Source organism: Meles meles, chromosome 14 (assembly GCF_922984935.1).
Source record: "Meles meles chromosome 14, mMelMel3.1 paternal haplotype, whole genome shotgun sequence".
Classification (NCBI taxonomy): Eukaryota; Metazoa; Chordata; class Mammalia; order Carnivora; family Mustelidae; genus Meles; species Meles meles.
The window spans coordinates 6,085,524-6,110,228 of record NC_060079.1 but is presented as its reverse complement, the minus strand read 5'-3'; the positions used below and the strand labels follow the sequence as shown (position 1 = coordinate 6,110,228).

General features: G+C 38.6%; 1 protein-coding gene across 3 annotated transcripts in view; it reads right to left on the bottom strand.

Moving 5' to 3' along the window:
- The window catches only part of SGCG (sarcoglycan gamma), a 126,423-nt gene that overhangs the window by 33,093 nt on the left and 68,625 nt on the right, over positions 1-24,705 (bottom strand). For all 3 annotated transcript variants that reach the window (XM_046028349.1, XM_046028350.1, XM_046028351.1), the window contains exons 3-4: positions 6,149-6,250; positions 1,728-1,815 (exon numbers count right to left, since the gene is read on the bottom strand). In XM_046028349.1, the coding sequence (XP_045884305.1) occupies positions 1,728-1,815; positions 6,149-6,250 (190 nt within the window). The remainder of the gene's footprint in view (positions 1-1,727; positions 1,816-6,148; positions 6,251-24,705) is intronic.

Here is a 24,705-nt window from a genome sequence, read left to right as displayed (position 1 = left end):
TGTCAAACTCTGGTGTACGAATATATGAAAATCTACATTCAACAAAAAATTAAATTAAATGACATTATTTGTATTAAATTATTTTTATAAGAATATAAAGGGGATCTTTTACTTTTGGAGCTCCTAAGAGAGATGTGCATATTATTTATATGCATTACTTACTTGACAGCACCTAGAAAGTAGCACATAGGCATCCAATAAATGTGGAACAAATGACAAAAGATGAGCAAAAATCCCTCAAACACTCAAAAGCTACAGTCAAAGAATTTTATGAAATAGTGGTAAAAGATAAGTCATAACACTACATAATTCTTAAGAAAATGTGATTTGATTTAGACAAGTTGCAAGAACATGTATGCTGGATAAACTCAGATTTGTCTTCTAGGTCTACTGAGAATTTCACTGCCTTAGTGATCAAACTTCTAAGCAAAAGAGAAGCATGATGCATCATTTAGAATCAGTTATAAAGATTGAAGAAGAACATAAAATATGGAACTCCTGTGTTAGTATGATGAAAAAGAATCATCAGGCTAATTATGTAGCTGCAGTTTCCAGTGTAACATTATGCTGTTTTGTAAAAACAGCCATCAAAAAAGAGACACTGGAAATTACCAGTCTGTATCGACTGGATACGTTTCATCCGTCTTCCCATAACCCAAAAGGTCACCTGATTTTTTAGATTTGGCACATCTATAGACTGATGAGACAGTATAGAGAATACACACATAGTCCTTTCACTGGGTGGTTTGCTCTTTTGTCATTTCTTCCATCTATTTCTCTAATCCTTTTTATCGCTGTGTGAGATTCCCTGAGATCTCACTCCTGGGTGAGCCTACCGTCTGGTTTTAGCTGGTTGGATGGGTGTACATTGCTGACGGAAGGACGGTTAGAAACACATTAGTTGGGCCAATTAGTGTACTTCGTTATGAAATTAGAATTTGTGCAATTGAAAGCTAAGCTTGTTGGTTGGCGTTGTGAATGAACTATAGCCAATCACATGAAAAGTCAGAGAGGTCCTGTGGGTGAAGTGAGAACAATGGGCAAAGATATGCTGGACGGGAGGGGTATGTGGGACAGGAGAAAGGGAGGGAGAAGAAGGGAGTGGGGGAGGGAAGGGGAGAGACAGGGAGAAAGAGAGAGAGAGTCTTTTGGTTCTCACCCCATGGTGTCTGTTCTTTTTTTCTTTTTAAAGATTTCATTTATTTATTCGCTTGTTTATTTATTTATTTACTTAGGAGAGGGCAGGGGAGGGAGAGAAAGAAAACAAGCAGGGAGAGGGAGAAGGACAAGCAGATGCTTCACTGAGCACAGAGCTCTACTTGGGGCTCGATCTCACCACCCTGACATCATGACCTGAGCTGAAATCAAGAGTTGGATGCTTAACCCACTGAGTCACCCAGGCACCTCTCTGTTCTTTTGAGGGCAGCTACTTTTGTTCCTTTCCCTTGGTCTCAGATTCTTTTGCATTCTGCAATAATCAGTATGTTTCTTTTATCACCTTGAATGGTCCTGTTTCTTAGATTCAAAATAACTTTAATTACAATACTTCAGACTGTCTTCCCTGTGATGCCAATTATTCTCTGTAGTCAACACAGCATGATATCTAGAAAATTCATGCTCTAATTGTTCATAAATAACTTGGAATTCTTTAGAAGAGAAAAAAGTATCCATTCAGCACAGCTCTCCATGGGCCACTCACATGTCAAGCACTGTGAAGTCGGACTCACCCACTTTTAATCTGCCCGTGACCTCTCCTTCAGAGTTGCGTGCATTGACAGTCACATTCTGAGTTGACTGCAGAAGAAGAGATGAGTCCTAGAAAGGCATTTACAAAATTTGACAAACACATATTATTTAAAATGACGATCTTTATATTCATACATAAATTTAGGATTTATAGGAGATAATTTCTCCATAGTCACAGATCCTGTGACCCTAATTCAGTATTGTCAGATCCTGGATTACATTATGTTAAAAGAGTAAATAAATGTGCTTTTCCCCCAAAGTTTGAAATGACATATATTTATTACATCATAGTTTTGTGGGTCAGGAGTCCAAGCAGAACCCCAGTGGTTCCCTGTTCAGCATCTCAAGGGGACTGCAGGACTGAGGAATCACTCCAGGCTCAGGGTCTTCTTCTAAGCTCACATGGTTGGTGGCAAAATTAATTTCCTTGCTGCTATAGAGGTTCTAACTTTTTTTTTTTCATAAATTACAATACTCTTACGGGCTTCTGCTGCTTGTGTGCACTGACCATAATGTACCAAGTTAGTTCTCAAGGTGAAGATCGAAAATCATCAAGTTTTAATAAGTGTTTTTCCTATTCCAAGGAATTAAAATTTCATTCTTATTATTTATGTCCAAGACATGATCTATTTTTAGAAGAGAAATCAGACAATGGTTAGTTCTTCTATTATAAATACCATGTTACTTATTTTCAAAATGTAAAGTCTTTTCACAATTTCCAAAGAGTTTTTAAAATTTGTCAGATACCTATGTTTTTAAATTTTTTGTTGAAAGATAAAATGGCTTTATGTGCACGTAAGTGCCTTCTGTGGTCTCATAGCTCTGAACGGGTGGTTTTGTTTTATAGATCATTTGTTTCTATAGAAACCACTTTCTTCAAAAAGAATGCAACATTTTGACTGTTGGACTCAGGTGCCTTTATGGACCATTCGGAGGGAACCAAATACCTTCCAAAGTTGCGGGTAATATATGTGATTTTTCAGAAGGAAAGAAGTTTCAGGAGTGCCTTGGAACTCTGGCACGTCCAAAATTTTCCAAATTGTTTTGTGGAAACAGATGGATCTATCAGAATCTCACATTTATCCAATGATGTGGCCTTAATCCTTGTTTTTGCAGTGTTCAAAAATAACTAGCATGATATCAAGAGTTAACAGTTTACCAGTTTCTTCCCTCCAGCCTCGAGGCCCAGGGCAGTGAAGGGCAGCACCACGTGCAATCTCTGGGCTCTCTGCAGTGGCAGCCCCTTCCTCCATGGTACTCTGCCCTGTGAACTTCAGGTTGGCCGCTTTTCCTTGGACTCCCAACCATATCTTCTGAACTTGGCTAGAATGCCTGCCTCTGCATTGGTCCCCTCCCTGTGACCTTAGAAGCTGTCCCCACACAGTAAATTGGGGCAGTCCTAGGGCTGATCTATTTTGCTCCCTCTCAGAGATAACTGTCCTGACTGCCACTGTCCAATATTTGAAAACCATCCTACTCCATCTGGCACTATGACAAAATACCAGAGACTTGGTAGCTTATAAACAACAAAGATTTCTTTCTTTGTCGCAGGCTGGAGACTGGGAAGTCCAAGATCATGGTGCTGGCAGATTTGGTGTCCCGCGAGACTCACTTTCTTGTCCACACAGAAGGTGCCTTCCAGCTCACATGGCAGAAGGGGTGAGGGAGCTCTTTCTGCTGCTCTGATGAGGGCACTAACCCCATCATGAGGGCTCCGTCCTCATGACCTCATCTCCCCAAAACCCCACCTCCTAGCACCATCACCTTAGCGGTTACGTTTTAATGTGTGACTTCCAGACCATAGTAAAAAACATTGTTTCATATACTTTCTCAAGTTTTTTAGTTGCTTAATAAAAGCAGGTAAATCTTTCCCCTATTATTTCTGTCTTGTATTACCTGTTTTGGTTTTATAATTTCTTGTTCTTTTAATAAAAGCTACTCAAAACTAGCTTTATCTCTGTGAGATTCTTAAGTTGCTTTTCCAGCCATTTTCAGAATGATTATTTTTACTTATTGGAAGTTAATTCTCTTTTTTGTAGTTTATTTGGTATCCTTTTTTTATAGATGGAGTTTTCCTTATGTGGTTGCAAGTTTCGGTCTCAAGCACCTACGTGGATATATTTTAGTTTCTGGATTCACCCTGCTTACTTTCATTGAGACCACCATGTTTCTCAGTCTTGTAATGGTGGCTCAGGGTTTGTGTCCTCAGTGATATTCGGCTCTTGATCTGGTATGTCTATGGGTTCCATCCCATATATACACAGCTTTCTCAAGCCTGGGTAATAGGTGCAACTCTTTCCTGTTGCTCTTTCATGCAGTGGGTCTGGCTGGAGTCCAAGCAGTCCCATCAGGTACCATTTTGGTCTCTGTTCCTCTGTGGGCTTTGATCGTAAGCTGCCCTGCCACTTTCCAGGACTGTAAACTTCAAAGACAATCATTTCAAGTAAAGCTTTACCACTGTGTGTTTTGGCTTCATTTAATTTTTGACTATGTCTATATGTTTCTAACCACAATCTTTTTGTTTTATGAAATATAATTGCTATGTGTTTGACATAAACATTGACATAATGGGCAGCGTGGATGGTTTTAAATCATGAGCTCCAGGCACAATCTTGACAGGACTTCATGTATTAATTGTGAAGAGTAATCACATGTTAGAAGCCAGAGTACCATGTTGAATTATATTTATAATAAAGACATTCTCTCATTTCAGCAATACAGACAGATGAATATGTGTCAAATTTTGCAAATTCATTTCCGTAGTTTTATGGAAAATTACTTCCTAGACACATTTTTGAAAAGGAAACATAACTAATACATCAGTGCATACAGAAAATATAAAGCATAATTTTGTTCAGTTAATCCTATCATTAGAAAGCCATAGTAGTTACCAGATACTTTCTATCTCTGTGATCACATTATTCCAAATATTTCTGTAATTTTATGTATCGACTGGCATATTGCATCAATGCATCATTATAAGACTTCAATACATGATTACCTAAAATAATTTATACAATTTTGTTTTTTTTTTAAAGTACACTGGAGATGAAAAAAATCTGATAAAACTGAAAGTATTATTAAATCCAAATATTAAATTTGCTATGAACTAATCTTTCAGTCACCAGGCTATTCTATCAGTCTTATCTCTTTAAAAATATGATAGGGGGATCAGCCAACATAACTCTGGGGAGAAAATGGCTACGTTCTAACATTTAAATTCTTGGCTCACATCTGACATCTCCTTTTACAAAAGCTTAGGTTCATTCCTCATGTTCCCATATGACAGGGGTATTTAATATACTGAAATGTCATCACGGTTAAGGTAAGTGTATTATCTGAGGAAGCTCGCAGAATCGGGCTTATGCATGTATCAGCCCGTCACACTCCGGGTCATTTGCCTGCTTCCTACCATCAACTGAGACATTCTCAGAAGTAATGCAGTAGTGCCCAAGAGCTACTAAGAGGTATGTGCTTTGCACTTTTTAGAATCTCTCCTTGATAGTCCATGTTTGGTAGTAGAGCTTGGTGACTGTCTGGGTGCCTGTGTGGGGGTACGGTTTATCTCGAAGACCACGTGTGTGCTCAGTGGTTGGACTTTTGTATCTTTTCCATTCACCCTAGATTAGCTAGAAGAACCTCCGCTTATAGAAGATACTGATATATCCTTTCATATGTAGAAATATGAGAGGAAAATGAAGAGTGAACTTTTCATACAATTGGTAAGTTATAGTTGGATGAAGTTTAACATTTATGATGCCATTTAATCAGTAATTGAGCAAAATGTTTACCTTTACTACAAAGTCCATAGCATCATTTAAAGCAAAATAAAACACATTTTAAAAACTGACTATATTTTATGCTTGGCTCTACTTGTTATAAATTCCATGGAGGTAAATGAAGATAATATTAAAGCAGATATATTTATAAAGCCACACAATTATTTAATGGGAATGTTTAACCTACTTACAGAGACTCCTACAGGACTATAATCTGTAATTAGCATAATTAGTACAGAACACATTACTATGAAATTAATTTCTTTCCAAGATTCTTAGATAATTTTAAATGCCTTGAAAAAGAGTATTTAAATTACCTGAACTAAAAGAAGTTTAGATTATTTTCAATAAAGCTTTTAATTATCAAACCTTTTTTATTATGGTCTAAATTACTGAGGCCATCAAATTCAGATCTGAAGCACATGAAAATGGAGTCTTTTTAGAATGTAGTTTCAGAAATACATTTTACAACTTCTAGTCAAGCTTTTTGTAGAGTGTAACATCAATGTGTGTACATATATATATCCTAAGAACCTCTTCTGAAATATACTGAATTTCTGTGCTCAACGATTATTTATTTTTCATAAAACACAAAATATTTAAATGTTTCATCATTTTCTTACCACTCTGGAGTGTATTTCCTTGGCATACAATGGGAATAAAAATTCTGATTCTCCTTCTAGGCGAAGACCATCTTTGGTAACACGCAAGTGACCCATTCCTGTCTGGTAAGAAGATAAGACAATAGAGATTTTGTTATTGCTTTCTTTTCCCCTTCTTTTAGGATTAGCTAAGAACACAGCTACATTTTCAGAAGTTTTCTATTGGCACTTTTCTGTATTTCTCTTAAATATTCAATTTCAAACTTTAGTTTTTATTCAACTGTCAGTATTGCATTAACTCTTGTGTAATACACAGGGCTATTTAGAAGAGAGACAAGGTGATGGGGAACTAGGAGGCACCGTTTCCACCGGTCCCCTAAAGTGAGCTGATGACCTACCAAAGAACTCCGATCACCCATGAAATCAGCGTGAGATCAGAATTATACATGTATGGGCCTCTACGGGGGCAGAAGATGCCAGTGGGCAGGTAAAGCAGAGTGGGAATGTCGGACTGATATGGGAAGATAAACAAAAGGGGGAGGGAGCCACCAGAAGCAACCCATTGGAAAGTAATACCCCAATACGAGAGTGCCCTGCACTGGGGACCAGCATTAACTTGGAGTCTGGTTGAAAGCACTCAAAAAAGAGCAAAGGATGGGGCGCCTGGGTGGCTCAGCGGGTTAAAGCCCCTGCCTTCGGCTCAGGTCATGATCCCAGGGTCCTGGGATCGAGCCCCGCATCGGGCTCTCTGCTTGGCTGGGAGCCTGCCTGCTTCCTCCTCCTCTCTCTCTCTCTCTGCCTGCCTCTCTGCCTACTTGTAATCTCTATCTGTCAAAAAAATAAATCTTTAAAAAAAAAAAAAAAGAGCAAAGGATCGTGGGGGGATATTGTGGGAATCGGGGTGGTTAGGGACAGGGGCTTAAGCCGCAGGACCCAGGACAGCCACCCCTGGCGCTGAGCCAGAGAGAGTGCGGCAAAGAAACCAGGTCTTGGTCCCTGAGCCATGAGCATGCCTGACAGCGCCTGGGTGGCGGCTCCCGTGAGGGGCTGACAGCCTTGCCAGCTGGCAGAACCATAACCCTTTGCACTCTCCACGCCCGTGCGGTCCTGCGCTATCAGAGTCTGAGTCGCGCCCCACACCCTCCCCTGAGAGAGGTGTGTGCAGGCGCCAGCCCAGCGCTCTCTGACCCGGAAAGTCTGAGCACTCCCAGCCCAGGCCAGCAGGAAAATCTCAGTGTGTGATCAATGCTTGGGACCTCTCTGGCGGGTCCGGAGATGTCCAGACAGCCGCCGCTGCCGTGGTTTTGGGTACAAGCAGGAGCTCCTGCATCCCTAGGGACCGCGACTGGGAACGTGCTCTGCCAGCGGCCAAGGGGGAATTTATGTGCTCTGCAGCACCCAGAGGGGAACAGACTGAGGCTTCTCTCGGAGAGGGAAGTCTGGGTGCACTTTGCTTTCCTCTAAACCTCCAAAAACCATCAAAAGCTGTCAAGGCAAGAGAAAACAAACAAACAAATAAACAAAAAAACCTCCAGAGAACAAAAGCCTGAAAAACTGGTTTCCTCAGAGCCCACCCCCTTGAGGGGGGCAGGAGGACTTAACTCAGGGAACACTGCCTGAAAACCCATGTGGCAGGCCCCTCCCCAACAAAGCCAACCAGGAAAAAAAAAAAAAAAAGAGACAAGAGAACAACCACTACTACTTCATAGATACATCTTTTATTTTTAATTCATTCCCACTATTCTGGTTCATTTTTTTATATAGATAATTTTTAAACCTATTTACCATCACAGTGAGATGTCCAGTACATCAAATTCCATAATAACCTTTTAATCTGAACTTTTTGAAACATATACCCGTGTTTTTCTTTTGTCTATTTTTAAATTTAATTTTAGTTTAGTTTAGTTTATTCTTTTTATTTTTTAATATTCATATAGAGTTAAACTTCAAGGTAATCCCCTTTCCCCAATCAATGCTACCCCTATAGATAAACCAATTTTTAATCCCCCTTTATCTTAGGAAAGTTGAGTCCTTTAACAAAGATATCAAGATACATCCAGGAAGAATCAAAATAACCTTCCTCGCCCACACTGAGAATTTATAACCACCCTCCCATCTTTTTCTTCTGCCAGTGTTTCTGTGTATTTGTGTTTGTCCTGGTAGTATATAAATCTTATACTTGGGGTTCTTTTTGATGAAGTTCTTTTTTTGTTTTGCTTTTATATATACTTCTTTTGCTTTTATATATACATACATATACATATATATATATATATTTTGTTCTCTTGTCATCTACTTTTATCAGTCTTTTTGTCTGTTTTTGTTTGTATACTTCATAAATCTTACCTTGGGGCCCATTTGGGCTGGGCCCTCTCTTTTATTTCATCTTTCTTTTTTTCCCTGTCTCTCTCTCTCTCTTTTTTCTTTTTTCTCTCTTTCTTTTTTCTTTCATTTGGGTGGGGACTCTTGATTGCTCAGAAGCAATCATGCCTGCACCACGGTCAATACATCCAGCTACATCCGTTCAGTCATCTCTCACCAAAGTGACTAGGAAGAGGAATGCCCAACAGAAGAAAAATACAGAGGCTGGGCCTTCTGCAACAGAGCTAATGGCTATTGACAAAGACAATATGTTGGAAAGGGAATTCAGGCTAACAATTATCCAGGCAATAGCTAAGTTGGAGAAAGCCATGGATGACAAAATGGAATTGACTAGGGCAGAACTGAAAGCCACCAGGGATGATGTTCACAATGTTCTCAATGAGTTCCAATCTAATCTAAATTATCTAAAAGCTAAGGTAACTGAGACATAAGATAGAATTAGTGATCTGGAGGACAAACAGATAGAGAGAAAGGATCCGGAGGAAGCCTGGTACAAACAGCTTAGAAGCCACGAAAACAGAATTAGGGAAATAAATGACGCCACGAAACGTTCCAATATCAGAATTATTGGAATCCCTGAGGGGGAGGAGAAAGAAAGAATACTAGAAGATATAGTGGAACAAATTCTCCATGAAAATTTTCCCAATCTCGCAAATGGAACCAGTGTTCATGTACTAGAGGTAGAACGGTCTCCCCCCAAGATTATAGAATCTAGAAAGTTCTCAAGACACCTGATAGTAAGAATGAGGAATCATAATTGTAGACAGGATCTCTTGAAAGCAGCTAGAACAAAGCAGCTCCTTATGCACAGAGGAAAGCCCATCAGAATAACATTAGACCTGCCCACAGAAACCTGGCAAGCCAGAAAGGGCTGGCGAGATATATTCAGGGAACTAAACGAGAAGAACATGCAGCCAGGAATACTTAATCCAGCAAGACTGACATTCAAAATGGATGGAGAGATAAAGAGTTTCCAAGACCGGCAAGGCTTAAAAGACTATGCAACCACCAAGCCGACACTGCAGGAAATATTAAGGGGGGTCCTATAAAAGAGGGAAAATCCTAAGAATATCATTGAACAGAAATATATGGAGACAATCTACAGAAAGAAAGACTTCAAAGGTAACACGATGTCAATAAAAATATATCTATCAATAATCACTCTCAATGTGAATGGCTTAAATGTGCCCATAAAAACACAGGGTTGCAGATTGGATAAAATGACAGGACCCACCCATATGTTGTCTAAAGAGACCCATGTCGAACCTAAGGATACACCCAGACTGAAAGTGAAGGGATGGAGAAGCATCTTTCATGCCAATGGGCCTCAAAAGAAGGCCGGGGTAGCAATTCTTGTATCAGATAAATTAGATTTTAAAATAAAGACTGTAGTCAGAGATACAGAAGGACACTACATAATTCTTAAAGGGACTATCCACCAAGATGATATCACAATTGTAAATATCTATGCCCCCAATATAGGAGCACCCAATTACATAAGAAAACTATTAATCAAGATAAAGAGTCATATTGATATGAATACATTAATAGTAGGAGATCTTAAATGCCTGTCTCAGTAATAGATGGATCATCTAAGCAGAAAATCAATAAAGAAACAAGAGCATTGAATGACACATTGGACCAGATGGACCTCATAGATATATACAGAACATTCCACCCTAAAACAACAGAATACTCATTCTTCTCAAGTGCACATGGAACCTTCTCCAGAATAGACCACATACTGGGTCACAAATCAGGGCTCAACCGATACCAAAAAACTGAGATATTCCCTGAATATTCTCAGATCACAATGCTTTGAAACTGGAGCTCAATCATAAGGAAAAGTTTGGAAGGAACTCAAACACTTGGAAGCTAAAGACCACCTTGCTTAAGAATGCTTGGATCAACCAGGAAATCAAAGAAGAACTTCAACAATTCATGGAAACCAATGAGAATGAAGACACTTCAGCCCCAAACCTATGGGATACAGCAAAAGTGATCCTAAGAGGGAAATACATAGCCATCCAAGCCTCCCTCAAAAAAATTGAAAAATCCAGAATACACCAGCTGTCTCTACACCTTAAAGAACTGGAGAATCAACAACAAATTAAGCCAACTCCACACACAAGAAGGGAAATAATCAAGATTAGAGCAGAGATCAATGAGATAGAAACTAGAGATACAGTGGAACGTATCAATGAAACTAGAAGCTGGTTTTTTGAAAGAATCAGTAAGATCGATAAACCATTGCCCACACTAATCCAAAAGAAAATAAAGAAATCTCAAATTAATAAAATTATGAATGAAAAGGGAGAGATCACAACTAACACCAAGGAAGTAGAAACAATCATCATAAGTTATTATCAACAGTTATATGCCAATAAGTTAAGCAACCTAGATGAAATGGATGCATTCCTGGAAAACTATAAACTCCCAAAATTGAACCAGGAAGAAATTGACAACCTGAATAGACTGATAACTGTAATGAGATTAAAGCAGTGATCAAAAACCTCCCAAAAAAACAAGAACCCAGGACCTTATGGATTCTCTGGGGAATTCTACCAAACTTTCAAAGAAGAAATAACACCTATTCTCCTGAAGCTGATTCAAAAAATTGAAGCAGAAGGAAAACTTCCAGACTCTTTTTATGAAGCCAACATTACCATGATCCCCAAACCAGGCAAAGACCCCACCAAAAAGGAGAATTTCAGACCAATATCACTGATGAATATGGATGCTAAAATTCTCAACAAGATCCTAGCAAATAGGATCAACATCACATTAAAAAGATTATCCACCATGACCAGGTAGGATTCATCCCTGGGTTACAAGGATGGTTCAAAATTCGCAAATCAATCAGTGTGATAGAACAAATCAATAAGAGAAGAGAGAAGAACTACACGGTCCTCTCAATTGATGCAGAGAAAGCATTTGACAAAATCTAGCGTCTGTTCCTGATTTAAACGTTTCAAAGTATAGGGATAGAGGGAACATTCCTGAACTTCATAAAATCTATCTATGAAAAACTCACAGCAAATATCATCCTCAATGGGAAAAACCTCACAGTCTTCCCGTTGAGATCAGGAACACAACAAGGATGCCCACTCTCACCACTCTTGTTCAACATAGTATTAGAAGTCCTAGCAATAGCAATCAGACAACAAAGAGAAATAAAAGGTATCCAAATTGGCAATGAAGAAGTCAAACTCTCTCTCTTCATAGATGACATGATACTTTATATGGAAAACCCAAAAGATTCCACCCCCAAACTACTAGAACTCATACAGCAATTCAGTAATGTGGCAGGATACAAAATCAATGTACAGAAATCAGTTGCTTTCTTATACACTAACAATGAAAATACAGAAAGGGAAATTAGAGAATTGATTCCATTTACTATAGAACCAAGAAACATAAGATATACTTGGGAATAAACCTAACCAAAGTGGTAAATAATCTGTACTCGAGGAACTATAGATCACTCATGAAAGAAATTGAAGAAGACACAAAAAGATGGAAGACCATTCCATGTTCTTGGATCAGAAGAATAAACTTCAATATTGCCTAGAGCAATCTATACTTTTAACGCTATTCCAATCAAAATTCCACCGGTATTTTTCAAAGAGCTGGAGCAAATAATCCTAAAATTTGTATGGAATCAGAAGAGACCCCTAATTGTTAAGGAAATGTTGAAAAAGAAAAAGCTGGGGGCATCACGTTACCTGATTTCAAGCTTTACTACAAAGCTGTGATCACCAAGACAGCATGGTACTGGCATCAAAACAGACACACAGACCAGTGGAACAGAGTAGAGAGCCCTGATATGGACCCCCAACACTATGGTCAAATAATCTTCAACAAAGCAGGAAAAAATATACAGTGGAAAAAAGACAGTCGCTTCAATAAATGGTGCTGGGAAAATTGGATAGCTATATGTAGAAGAATGAAACTCGACCATTCTCTTACACCGTACACAAAGATAAACTCAAAATGGATAAAAGACCTCAACATGAGGCAGGAATCCATCAGAATCCTAGAGGAGAACATAGGCAGTAACCTCTTCGATATCAGCCACAGCAACTTCTTTCAAGATATGTCTCCAAAGGCAAAGGAAACAAAGGTGAAAATGAACTTTTGGGACTTCATCCAGATCAAAAGCTTCTGCACAGCAAAGGAAACAGTCAACAAAACAAAGAGGCAACCCACAGAATGGGAGAAGATATTTGCAAATGACAGTACAGACAAAAGGTTGGTATCCAGGATCTACAAAGAACTTCTCAAACTCAACACACACAAAACAGATAATCATGTCAAAAAATAGGAAGAAGACATGAACAGACACTTCTCCAACGAAGACATACAAATGGCTATCAGACACATGAAAAAATGCTCATCATCACTAGCCATCAGGGAGATTCATATTAAAACCACATTGGGATACCACCTTACACCAGTTAGAATGGCCAAAATTTACAAGACAGGAAACAACATGTGTTGGAGAGGATGTGGAGAAAGGGCAACCCTCTGTTGGTGGGAATGCAAGTTGGTGCAGCCACGTTGGAGAACAGTGTGGAGATTCCTCAAGAAATTAAAAATAGAGCTTCCCTATGACCCTGCAATTGCACTACTGGGTATTTACCCCAAAGATACAGATGTAGTGAAAAGAAGGGCCATCTGTTCATAGCAGCAATGGCCATGGTCGCCAAACTGTGGAAAGAACTAAGGTGCCCTTCAACGGACAAATGGATAAGGAAGATGTGGTCCATATATACTATGGAGTATTATGCCTCCATCAGAAAGGATGAATACCCAACTTTTGTATCAACATGGACGGGACTGGAAGAGATTACGCTGAGTGAAATAAGTCAAGCAGAGAGCCTCAATTATCATATGGTTTCACTTATTTGTGGAGCATAACAAATAACATGGAGGACACAGGGAGATGGAGAGAAGAAGGGACTTTAGGGAAATTGGAAGGGAAAATGAACCATGAGAGACTATGGACTCTGTAAAACAACCTGAGGGTTTTGAAGGGGTGGAGGGTGGGAGGTTGGGGGAACCAGGTGGTGGGTAATAGGGCGGGCACGTATTGCATGGAGCATTGGGTGTGGTGCATAATGTTACACTGAAAAGAAATTAAAAAAAAAAAAGAAAGAAAGGTCTATTTAGCAAATACATGTAAGACTTAAAGAGTGTCATGTTATCATAAAAACCCAAGAGCCCCCCATGATGTCAGAAAAAGGTGCTTACCATGACTATTTAAAAACACTTTCAAAAGTTAAGATGTCATAAAACAGACTGTTTTTTGGCATCCAGTTCTCTGAGTTTTAACAACAGTCCATAAGGTACAGAACAGTTCCAACATCCCACCCCAACAGAACCTTAAAGTCTTCAAGTGTATCTAGCAAGCTTACAATATAGCAATTTTTTTATTTTTTATTTTTTATTTTTTTCGATTTTACTTATTTATTTGACAGACAGAGATCACAAGTAGGCAGAGAGGCAGGCAGAGAGAGAGAGGGAAGGAAGCAGGCTCTCGGCTGGCTGAGCAGAGAGCCCGATGTGGGGCTCGATCCCAAGACTCTGGGATCATGACCTGAGCTGAAGGCAGAGGCTTTAACCCACTAAGCCACGCAGGTGCCCCCACAATATAGCAATTTTTTATTGGCCAGCTCTTAAGTGAAAAAGCAATATGGGAGGATGTGGAGCTCTATTCAAGATGTCTGTCTTTACAAAATTTCCATTCATGAAGAATGACTGCAGAGAAGAATAGAAGGCTTAATTTTAGAGATTATCAGTGACCATGATGCTGTTAAATCTTGCAGACATATTAAGACACTATCCTCACTTGTTTCAGGATACCATGCTCTCCTAGCTTTTCTCCTTGGCCTCTATACACATTCATCCTCCTCTACCTAGCCTTTGACTGCTGGCCTCCTCAAGCTCAGTCAGGCGCTTTCCTATGATCCCTCTCTTGCCATGATGGCAGCTTTCATTACCATCTCAGTGTGGAAATTCTCACCTTTTTTAAATTTACAGTTTACATTCTCTTTTCTGAGCTCCACCCATATATAAGATCATCTATCTCTGCTTCCCTTTTGAATGTCTTCGGAGCACCTAAATTTAACAAATTGAATTCCAATCTTTCCTCTCTTCCCCCAGGATAGAGGTAGATTTAAGAAAGGGAGAGCAGAACGATCAGGAAAATGAAACAAAAACATCTTAATGTTTTATGCAGTGATAGGTGATTTCCAGAACAGAGAGATGTTACTCTGAACTGATGTCATAGACTTCTCTTTTGAAGAACTCCACCGATTGATAAGCCCCCTAATAAGAACCAGATTTAATCTGGAATTATTCTGCCTGGTTATCTATCTGTGAACCATCATTATGGTCCTCTTCCCAAACTCAGGTGTGGGAGCAGTGGAGTTTGCATTGTGCTTAACGGAAGTCCCTCAGTGCTCTGGGCTTGGGTCAATCCCTACCAGAGGCAGGGAAACTCCTGAGTCTCTCTGACACCTATGATTCAGTGTGTAGCTTGGTTTAAAGAAAGGGCTAAATCTAAAAACGTTGACAGTTACTCTTCTACATTATCTCACAAAATCTAACCATGCAATTGTAAGGCAGTTTATGAAATTAAGCTAACATTAGCAATATTATGAACTCTATCATTTATGGATAATAGACCAATTTTTATCAAACAATTCCATTAGTAATTTTTTGTCCTAGAGTTTACCAAAGTGAAGTCTCAAGATTATATAATCAAATCTGAAAATCTGCTGCTGAATTTCTGGGTTCAGTGAAACACATGCCAGGAGTTTTTCTGGACTCTATTTAGCTCTATCGGGGGGGAAAAAAACACCAATAAAAAAGTAATGATAATTCCAGTCTCTGAAGTAGCTAATTTACATAATCAGATTGCAAAAGTTCATTGTTCCTTGTCACGTGACATCTCCTCCTCTGGCTATTCCTTTGTCTCCTTACTTGAAAAATAAGGAAATTGACATAAAGTGACCCAAGCCTCCTTTCATCTGTAATATTCTACGGTTTTAATAAAATGAATTACAAACCTCTGCAAACAACCAATCACTCCTCAGTACCTGAAAACAAAACAATATACCTATTTGTCTAGGATTTTTTTTTTCTTTTTGGTCAGGAATGTTGAGGTATAATTCACAAATAATAAAATTTACGTTTTTTAGTGAACAAGTTTTCACAAAGCACAAAACACCAACACTCTTCTGAGTGAAGTTATAGAAGAGTTCTAGAGACCATAAAACCTGCCTCCCTGAAATCACTCCCCACTCCCACACTCCCATTCCTTGGCAAACACTGCTTTCTCTTCCAGTAGTTTTGCCTCTTGCAGAATGTCATATAAGTGGAATCATACAGTATGCAGCCTTTCAGACTGCCTTCTTTCAGTGGAATAATGCGTTTGACATTCAGCCATGCTCTTGTACATATCAGCAGTTTGTTTTATTTTAGAGATGAGTAGTATTCCTCTGGATGAATATATCATAATTTTTTTATATGCATCTATCAGTTGAAGGATATTTAGGCTGTTCTGATGATTATAAAAAAAAGGCTTCTCTGTGAACATAATTATCATTTCTGTTGAACAAATGCCTAGCAATCGGATTGCTGGGTTGTATGGTAGGTTTATGGTTAAACTTATAAGAAATAAACTACCAAACTCTTTTTGAAGGTGGTTTTACTATTTCGCATTCCCATAAACAATATATGAGTGTTCTGGTTGTACCGTATTCTTATTGATACTTAGTATTGTCAGTATTTTTTACCATTCTAGTAGTATATGATAGTATCATATCATGATTTTAATTTGTATTTTCCTAATGACTAATGATGTCAAGCATTTTTTTTTTTTTTTTTGTTAACACATATGTATTATTTGCCCCAGGGGTACAGGTCTGTGAATCATCAGGCTTACACATTTCACAGCACTTACTATAGTACAAACCCTTCCTAATATCCATAACCCAACCACCTATTTCTACCCTCCCCACCACCCTATTCCTACCCTCCCACCCCCTAGCAACCCTCAGTTTGTTTCATGACATTAAGAGCCTTTTATGGTTTGTTTCCCTCCTGATCCCATCTTGTTTCATTTTTTTCCTTCCCTATCCCCCACAAACCCCCCACCCCCCTCAAATTCCTCGCATCAGAGAGATCATATAATTGTCTTCTCTAATTGACTTATTTAGCTCAACATAATACCCTCTAGTTCCATCCATGTCATTACAAATGGCAAGACTTTGTTTCTTTTGATGGCTGCCTAATATTCCATTGTATATGTATACCACATCTTCTTTATCCATTATATCTGTTGATGGACATCTAGGTTCTGTCCATAGTTTGGCTATTGTGGACATTGCTGCTATAAACATTCTGGTGCACGTGCCCCTTCAGATCACTACATTTGTATCTTTAGGGTAAATACCCAGTAGTGTGATTGCTGGGCATAGGGTAACTCTATTTTCAACTTTTTGAGGAACCTCCATGCTGTTTTCCAGAGTGGTTGCACCAGCTTGCATTCCCACCAACAGTGTAGGAGCGTTCCCCTTTCTCCGCATCCTCGCCAGCATCTGTCATTTCCTGACTTGTTAATTTTAGCCATTCTGACTGGTGTGAGGTGGTATCTTATTGTGATTTTGATTTGTATTTCCCTCATGCCAGGTGATGTTGAGCACTTTTTCATGTGTCTGTTGGCCATCTGGATGTCTTCTTTGCAGAAATATCTGTTCATGTCTTCTGCTCATTTCTTGATTGGATTATTTGTTCTTTGGGTGTTGAGTTTGATAAGTTTTTTATAGAATTTGGATACTAGCTCTTTATCTGATATAATTTGTGAATGTCTTCTCCCATTCTGTCTGTTGCCTTTTGGTTTTGTTGCTGTCAAGCATTTTTCAACGTGCTTTTGTTATCCACATTTCTTCTTTGGTAAAATTCCTGTATAATTTTTTTCTCTTTACTGTTTCTTTTCTTATTTTGATGGTTTAGGGCTCTTCATATATTCTAAATACAAATATTTGTTGATATATGATTTGCAACTATTTTCACTCAGTTTGAGGTTTTTTATTTCTTTAACTGTGTCTTTTGAAAAACAAAGTTTTTTAATTTTCAAGAAGTTTATCGATTCTGTCTTTTATGGCCATGATTTTGATGTTTTGTATGACAGCTTTACCTAAACCAAGGACCCATTTTCTATGTTTTCTTCCAGAATTTTTATAGTTTTAGAATATACAGTTAGGTATATGACCAATTTTTAGTTAACTTTTATGTATGGTGTGAGGTATAGATAAAGATTATTTTGTATATGGATATACAATTATTTCAGTACGATATCATGAAAATTTTATTCACTCTCCACTGAATTCCTTTTGTGCTCTTGTAAAAAATTAATTAACCATGTGTGGTTTTATTTCTGGATTCTCTATTCTGTTCTATTAACCCATGTGTCTATTGATTATTCTGACTTTACCATTATAGCTTGAAATCAAATAGTGTGAATTTACTAATTTTGCCTTTTTCAAAACTGTTTTAAAAGGTTTTTATTATGATAAAGTAAACTTAACAAAATTTGCCACTTATCCATTTTTAATTGTACAGTTCAGTGGTATCAAGTACATTCATGTTGTTGTGCCATCTCCACAATCTATAATTTTTTCATCTTTTCAAACTGAAAATCTACACTCATTAAACCACTACTCTCCATCTCCCCTTCCTCTAGCCCCTGGTATCCACTATTCTACTTCCTGATTCTAAGACTCTGACTATTCTAAGTACCTCATTAAGTGGAATCATATATATTTGTCTTTTTTTCTCTGTATTCTTATTTCTTTGATTCAAATATAAGTTTCAGAATCACCATATCTATTCTACAAAAATTTCTTCGGGATTTTGATTACCAACATATTGAACATAAGTGTCAATTTGGGGAAGAACTGACATCTTAACAATACAAATTCTTCCAAAGCATAAACACTATTTCTCTATTTATTTAATTATAAATATTTCTTTCATCTGTGTTTTGAAGTTTTCAGCATACAAATCTTACCCTTATTTTGCTATATTTTTACATAAATACTTCATGTCTCTTGATGCCATTACAGATGATATTAGTTTTATTTCATACTAACTTCCATTTAGTCAGTATTGTTCTGGTTTATGCTTTTTCCTTCTTTTATTTTCAAACTCCCTAATTTTTTTTTTCTTTTATGTCTCTTGTAAGCAGATTATAGATGACCTTTTTAAAAACACAACTTGAAAATGTCTATTAACAATGGAGTTTAATGTTCACAGTCAGTAAAATTACTGAAATATTTTGAAGGACTTTTACTACCTGATTTTTCTCTAAGAAAATTTATACTGGTTATTCAGTACACTCTCCCGTGACCTGACATTCGTTTTGTCAGTAAAATGGCCTCTTGAGGCCATAGCAAAGCCCTATAAGAATATTGTGGTTTTAAGAAGACAAAAGATGTAAGATTTAATGTTCTTACATTCTTAAGTGTTCTTGTTAAATAAAATGTCCCAGCTGTGTGAAGAGGGCATCTATGAAGATGTGTGACCCAGTTTTGGATGTCAGTGAATAGTATCCCTCAGCATTGAAGCCCCCAAGGAAAGGTGTCAAGCTCAAGTGGAATGGGGAGGCATCTGTGTAGGAGAGAGTGTGGTGGCAGACGTATGAGATGGAAACATGAAGGGGATTGACTGAAGAAGTAGATGAAAGAGTAATGGGAGCCAAGTTCCTCATATCAAGGAATGGAGCGCGCGCGTGCGCACACACACACACACACACACACACAGAAAGAGAGAGAGAGAGAGAAAATATCAGGTTAAACCCTGTCATGTTTGGACTAAATTTAAAATTTGTATGAACCCATGGTGTTCCATGTGTACTTGGGTAGGTAGAGAAATAAATGTTCATACAAAGGGGTGTGTGTATGTGTGTGTGTTACATCCTCTGAGTCTGGGAGTAACAACACATCAATAGCAATGAGCATGTGTGACACTTCAATCTTAGTTTCCAAATACTATTCTCCACTAAAAGGAACAAGAGGTCCTTGGAGAGACTGCTAATTTCAGGGCCAGAGTAAGGAAAGAACATGATAGGCATGGAACACCTGGTGCCAGAGATAAGGAAGTGCTCAAAGAATAATGAGGATAAGTTAAAAGACAGAAAAGCCCGCTAAAAAGGCCTCCCAGAAGCCAATTCAGATTCAACAGGAAGATCAAAGGAAATGACGGTAGTGGATAATGAGAGCCCATTAGAGAGAATTAGAAATCAGCCCATTAGAGAGAATTAGAAATCAGTCCATACAGGCATGCAAAAATAAATGAATGAATGGAAGGGCTGATGAAAACAAGATCTTTACATAGTTTGAAACTATCTCCTTACAAATTAGTTATAACGATACATGGGAAAATGACAATTTTACAATGAAGAAGCCTGGCCCTTTAATCAAGTGTTCCAAGTGGTGGGCCAACTAAAAAATTTGCTGTGCTGATGAAAGTCTTAAATTCCAGAGGGTGGAACAGAGAGTTTCTGGCATTGGAAAATGGGGGTAGGAAGAGGACAGTGCATGACCAGAGTCTCAGAGCATCTGACTGCAGGAGATGAGCAATGAGGAGGTGAGGGTTTCTTACGGTGAACAACATCAATCAGGATGAAAGGAAAGGGGCATCGACTGCAGTGGACTTGAGGCAGATGGTGGAAGTAGATCTACAACAGCAAGTGGGCAGGAAGACAGGTGCCTGATGCTCCCTATTGGCTTACTTATGAGGGAAAGGTCTGCAGCAGCATGGCCATAGGCTCTATGCACGAGTCCATTCCTGACCCTTGTGAGATGGAGCAGACTTGCTCTGGATTCCTGGGGTTCTCTCTTGACTCTTGCTGGTTGCACTGTGGCTCCCTCACTTTTCCTCCACTGTATCATACGAATTGAAGCATGGTCTTTCATGCTTCCATGGGTTTGCTCATGTTGTTGACTAAAAATTTTCTTATTTTAACTTATATAGCTAAATATTATTAATCCTTCAAGACTCTTCAAGACCGTGTACATTGTACATGGTGCATAGCTCTCTATTAGCACATATATCATTACCAATACAAGAGCCGGATTGTTTCTACAAAAGTATTGGTTACTCCTCTTTCAGAGGTAGAGTATAACACTCTCCCCCACGAACCTGGGCTAATAGCAGAAATGACATCAAAAGAAACCTTGAGGCTTCTGCTCAGGCCCCTTGGATTACTTTTCAGGCCCTGAGTACTACCGTGTAAGAAGTCCAGGTATCTGAGATCACATGCTGGAGAGACTAAGAACAGACTCTCCAGTTGTCAATACCAGCTGAGCCTAACTTTTGAGCCATCCCTGCCTGCACTGGCACCAGATATATGAATGAAGTCATCTCAAACCCTCCAAAATAGCCCTAATGTCTACTAATTATATGAGTGACCTCAGTTGACATCATGGGGAATAGAACTGCCTACCTGAGCCCTGCCCCATTTCTTAACCTACAAAATCAAAAGTTATGATAAAATAGCTTTTGTTTTAAGCCATTCATTTCTAGAGTGATATTAATAGATAGTAATAGATACCTGGAATACTTCTTGCAAGCAGGGATTAACCACATCTATTCTCACCTCTTGATTAAATATCTGATGCATGAAAGTGCTTATTACATGGTTGTTGAACTGCTAAATGGTCTGTTTCCAGAAAAAAAAAAATCAGAAGTTCAGCCAATAAAACTCAGTTATCATTTAGATCCTACATTACACCACATGATCAGCTTAATGTTTCTATGACATCTCAACGCTGGCTTTCCTTTCTTTGGTGTATCCTCTGCTATTAATTCTAATGTGACTGTACCCTCATGCATTCATTCTTTCAGCAAAAATCAACCAAGTGCCAGATTTTGACTCTGTTCTGCTCGCAACACTCACTCCAAGTGGGCTCAACACTTCCGTGCAATAGTAAGGGGAAGGAAGAGCAGTACCAGCAGGATGATGCCTTGATTAAATTCCAAAGAAACGAGGGAGGAAGAATTTCCAAACCACTTCCAAATTACTCCTTTCATCTTCCCAAAGCTGGAGTTAACAGGTCAAATGTTGCCCTGGCCCTTAATCATCATTTCCTTACTTGCAGACTTAGCATTTACAGGGGAGAACAACCAAAATAGAATACGATTTAATCAACTTTCTGTAGAACTTAACTTCATTTGGTCAATTTCCTATTGTGTTGAATTTCTTCATTGTGGAGGTCAAAAGACTGTAAAATATTTGATAGTTCTGCAAGCTTCTCTTTTTTTCCTTTCATTTCTTAATGTTTAATTAACCTATATATCCTTTTGAATTTACCACATTAATTTTGTTTCAAATAACTAGCTTTGATAATTTTCCCTTCTTGTATGAAATAAATTACCCTCTGTCTTCCTTCTCTGGTCAGCACTGCCCCCACTCAATACCTTCCAAAAGCTAGCTGGCTGTAATAAGGAAACACTCAGTTTTTTTCGTCCTGTGCAGGGAAGAACTCAGCTTTCCCTGTAATGTCTTTCCTTCCTGTGAGGTTCCTATACTTCACACAGAACACGTCCTCTCTGACATTCACATTTAGGGCAGTAAAATGTAGACATCTTGAGGACATTATTTAGCTTACCACACTTACCAATTGAAAATAAAGTGATAGAAGCTGCTGTCGTTTTTGTCAAGATTTAATGTGTATTTAGATCACCTCAGGTCTTAATAAAATACAACTGCTAGCCAGTGGGTCTGGGGTGGGACCTGAGAGTGTACATTTGTAACCAGCTCCCTGGGGATGCTGTTGCTACTGCTCCAAATACCACAGTGAATGGCAAGGGTTGAACAACGACTCTGATTCTTGGCTGCACATTGGAATCAACTGGGGGAGTTGTAAGAACTACTGATGCCCAGTCCCTACCCCTAGAAGCTGTGCTTAACTTGCTGTGGTATATGGCCCTGACACTGGGATTTTTAGAATCTTGAGATCCTTGAGTGTGGTGTGAGAATTTCCTTAGGTCTAAGTGTGGTTGAGGGGGAAAAGTGCAATTGTTAATTAGGAACATTTGCCACTGGCTGGAATTTGGGGTTGACAGATAACTGCCATGTTTGTTGTATATCTGACCATCTGGTGACTTGCTCTGGGCTAGGGATGCCTCCTCAGTGGCTCAGTTGTTTAAGCATCTGCCTTTGGCTCAGGTAATGATCCTAGGGTCCTGGGATTGAGTCCTGCATTGGGCTCTTTGCCTGGCGAGGAGCAGCCTTCTCCCTCTGCCTGCTGCTCCCCCTGCTTGTGAACTCTGACAAATAAATAAAATATTAAAAAAATTTTTGCTCTGGTCTAGAGGCAAAGATGAATGAGATTTAGTCCTTACAGATATTCCACATACTGCGCTCAGGGACGGGAGCCCATTCTGTGAGCCTCTGCCCACTCATCTTTGTATTACTAGTGCCCAACATTATGCTTGGCACATAACACATGTTTGTTGATTCTACTGTATTAGAGACAAAAAGTTCTATCCAGAAGTATTCACAATTCAATAGAGAAGATAAGTTAAATACGATGTAATAAAATATATATGATATAGAGAGCAATATAGGGTTGGAGGAGCTTAAACTTTCACCTTATTAGAGTGGCTCTTCAACTAAACTGTGTAGGAATAAAATAAGAAAATATTGGAATTTTGTGTTTATGAGATTATAATAAAATCAAACACAATAGAAAAATTACCTGGCTCAATCGATTTTAATTTGTGTAGATGGACTCAGAAACAGCAGGATCTATTATATTCTAGGCTCTCTGCTATTGCGGCCACACACAGAAAACCAAACTCACTAAAACTTTAAGAAAGTTAGGTCCTGGTCTCCATCACACATAGTCCTGACTTACATATAAATTAGGTCCAAATGTCATTTGAATAAAATCCCCTTGCTAGCTTTAAGTAGCAGACATCAAACAATAAACTCATGTCAACACTCTAAAGACTAAGAATGAAAATGTTAGTGTTTTTCTGAACAACTGAAACTTGATTTTTCTCTTAATAATAAGACGATTTATTAAAAATGATAAAGAACAAGTACACATATTTACTTTTGAACTAGTCTTTAAAATTTTATTCTTTTTAAACTGACAACTTAAAATCATTGGTAGTGATCAAAACTAAAAATATAAAATTAATTTTTCCATTTCCAACCTGACTTAACAGCCATCCTTAGGACCATACAGGTCTGGATCCCATATCTAGCACCCCAAATTTTAAGACCCCCATCTGAAGGATGGGCTCCCTAAAACATCTACCTCTGAAAGCCAGTGGGGCTTCATCCATGAGCCTCATGAGACTATAGGAAACAAAGAAGCAGTTCTTAATGGGTGCATGAGTAATGTTGGCTAGTTGAAAAAAAAAAAAAAAAAAAAAAAGCTACTGCCTGAGGGTCAGGCTTCTAATTTAGCACACATCTATGGTCTGGCTTATTATATTATAAAAGCAAGATATGAGTATCACCTTGGAAGGAAGTTGTATACACATCTGGTTCCCCAGCTTCTATGGCTTCTACCCCAGGATGTGCATACAGACTGCCTGGCTCTGATAGCCATCTAGCTTTTAATCGACCTGTATCTAGGTGCTAAAGTCTTCTGCTTTATGGGGCACCTGGGTGGCTCAGTTGGTTAAATGTCTCCCTTTGTCTCAGGTCATGATCCCAGGGTCCTGGGATCAAGCCCTGCATTGGTCTCCTTGCTCAGTGGGGAGCCTGCTTTTCCCTCTCCCCGTGCCTGCAGCTCCTCCTGCTTGTGCTTTCTCTCGCTGTCAAATAAAATAAACTCTTTTAAAAAATAAATTCTTCCCCCTTGGGATATTGACAGATTTTGTCACACTCTTAACTACCAAGAACTAATAAGAACAATGATGGCTATTTGGACAATAACAACCGTTTGAGAGACAGCTAGAAGCTCCAGCTGGGTTGGCTGACAAGGCCCATCTCCTACACAAGACCATTCTGTCAAGACTGGAAGAGGTGGCTATTTTATCTAATATGCAGAAATCAATACAGAAAGTCAAAGAAAATGAAGAAAAATGGAATTATGTTCCAAACAAAAGAATAAGATGCATCTAATAAAGTTAAATAATATACTGGATAGAAAGTTCAAAATAAATCA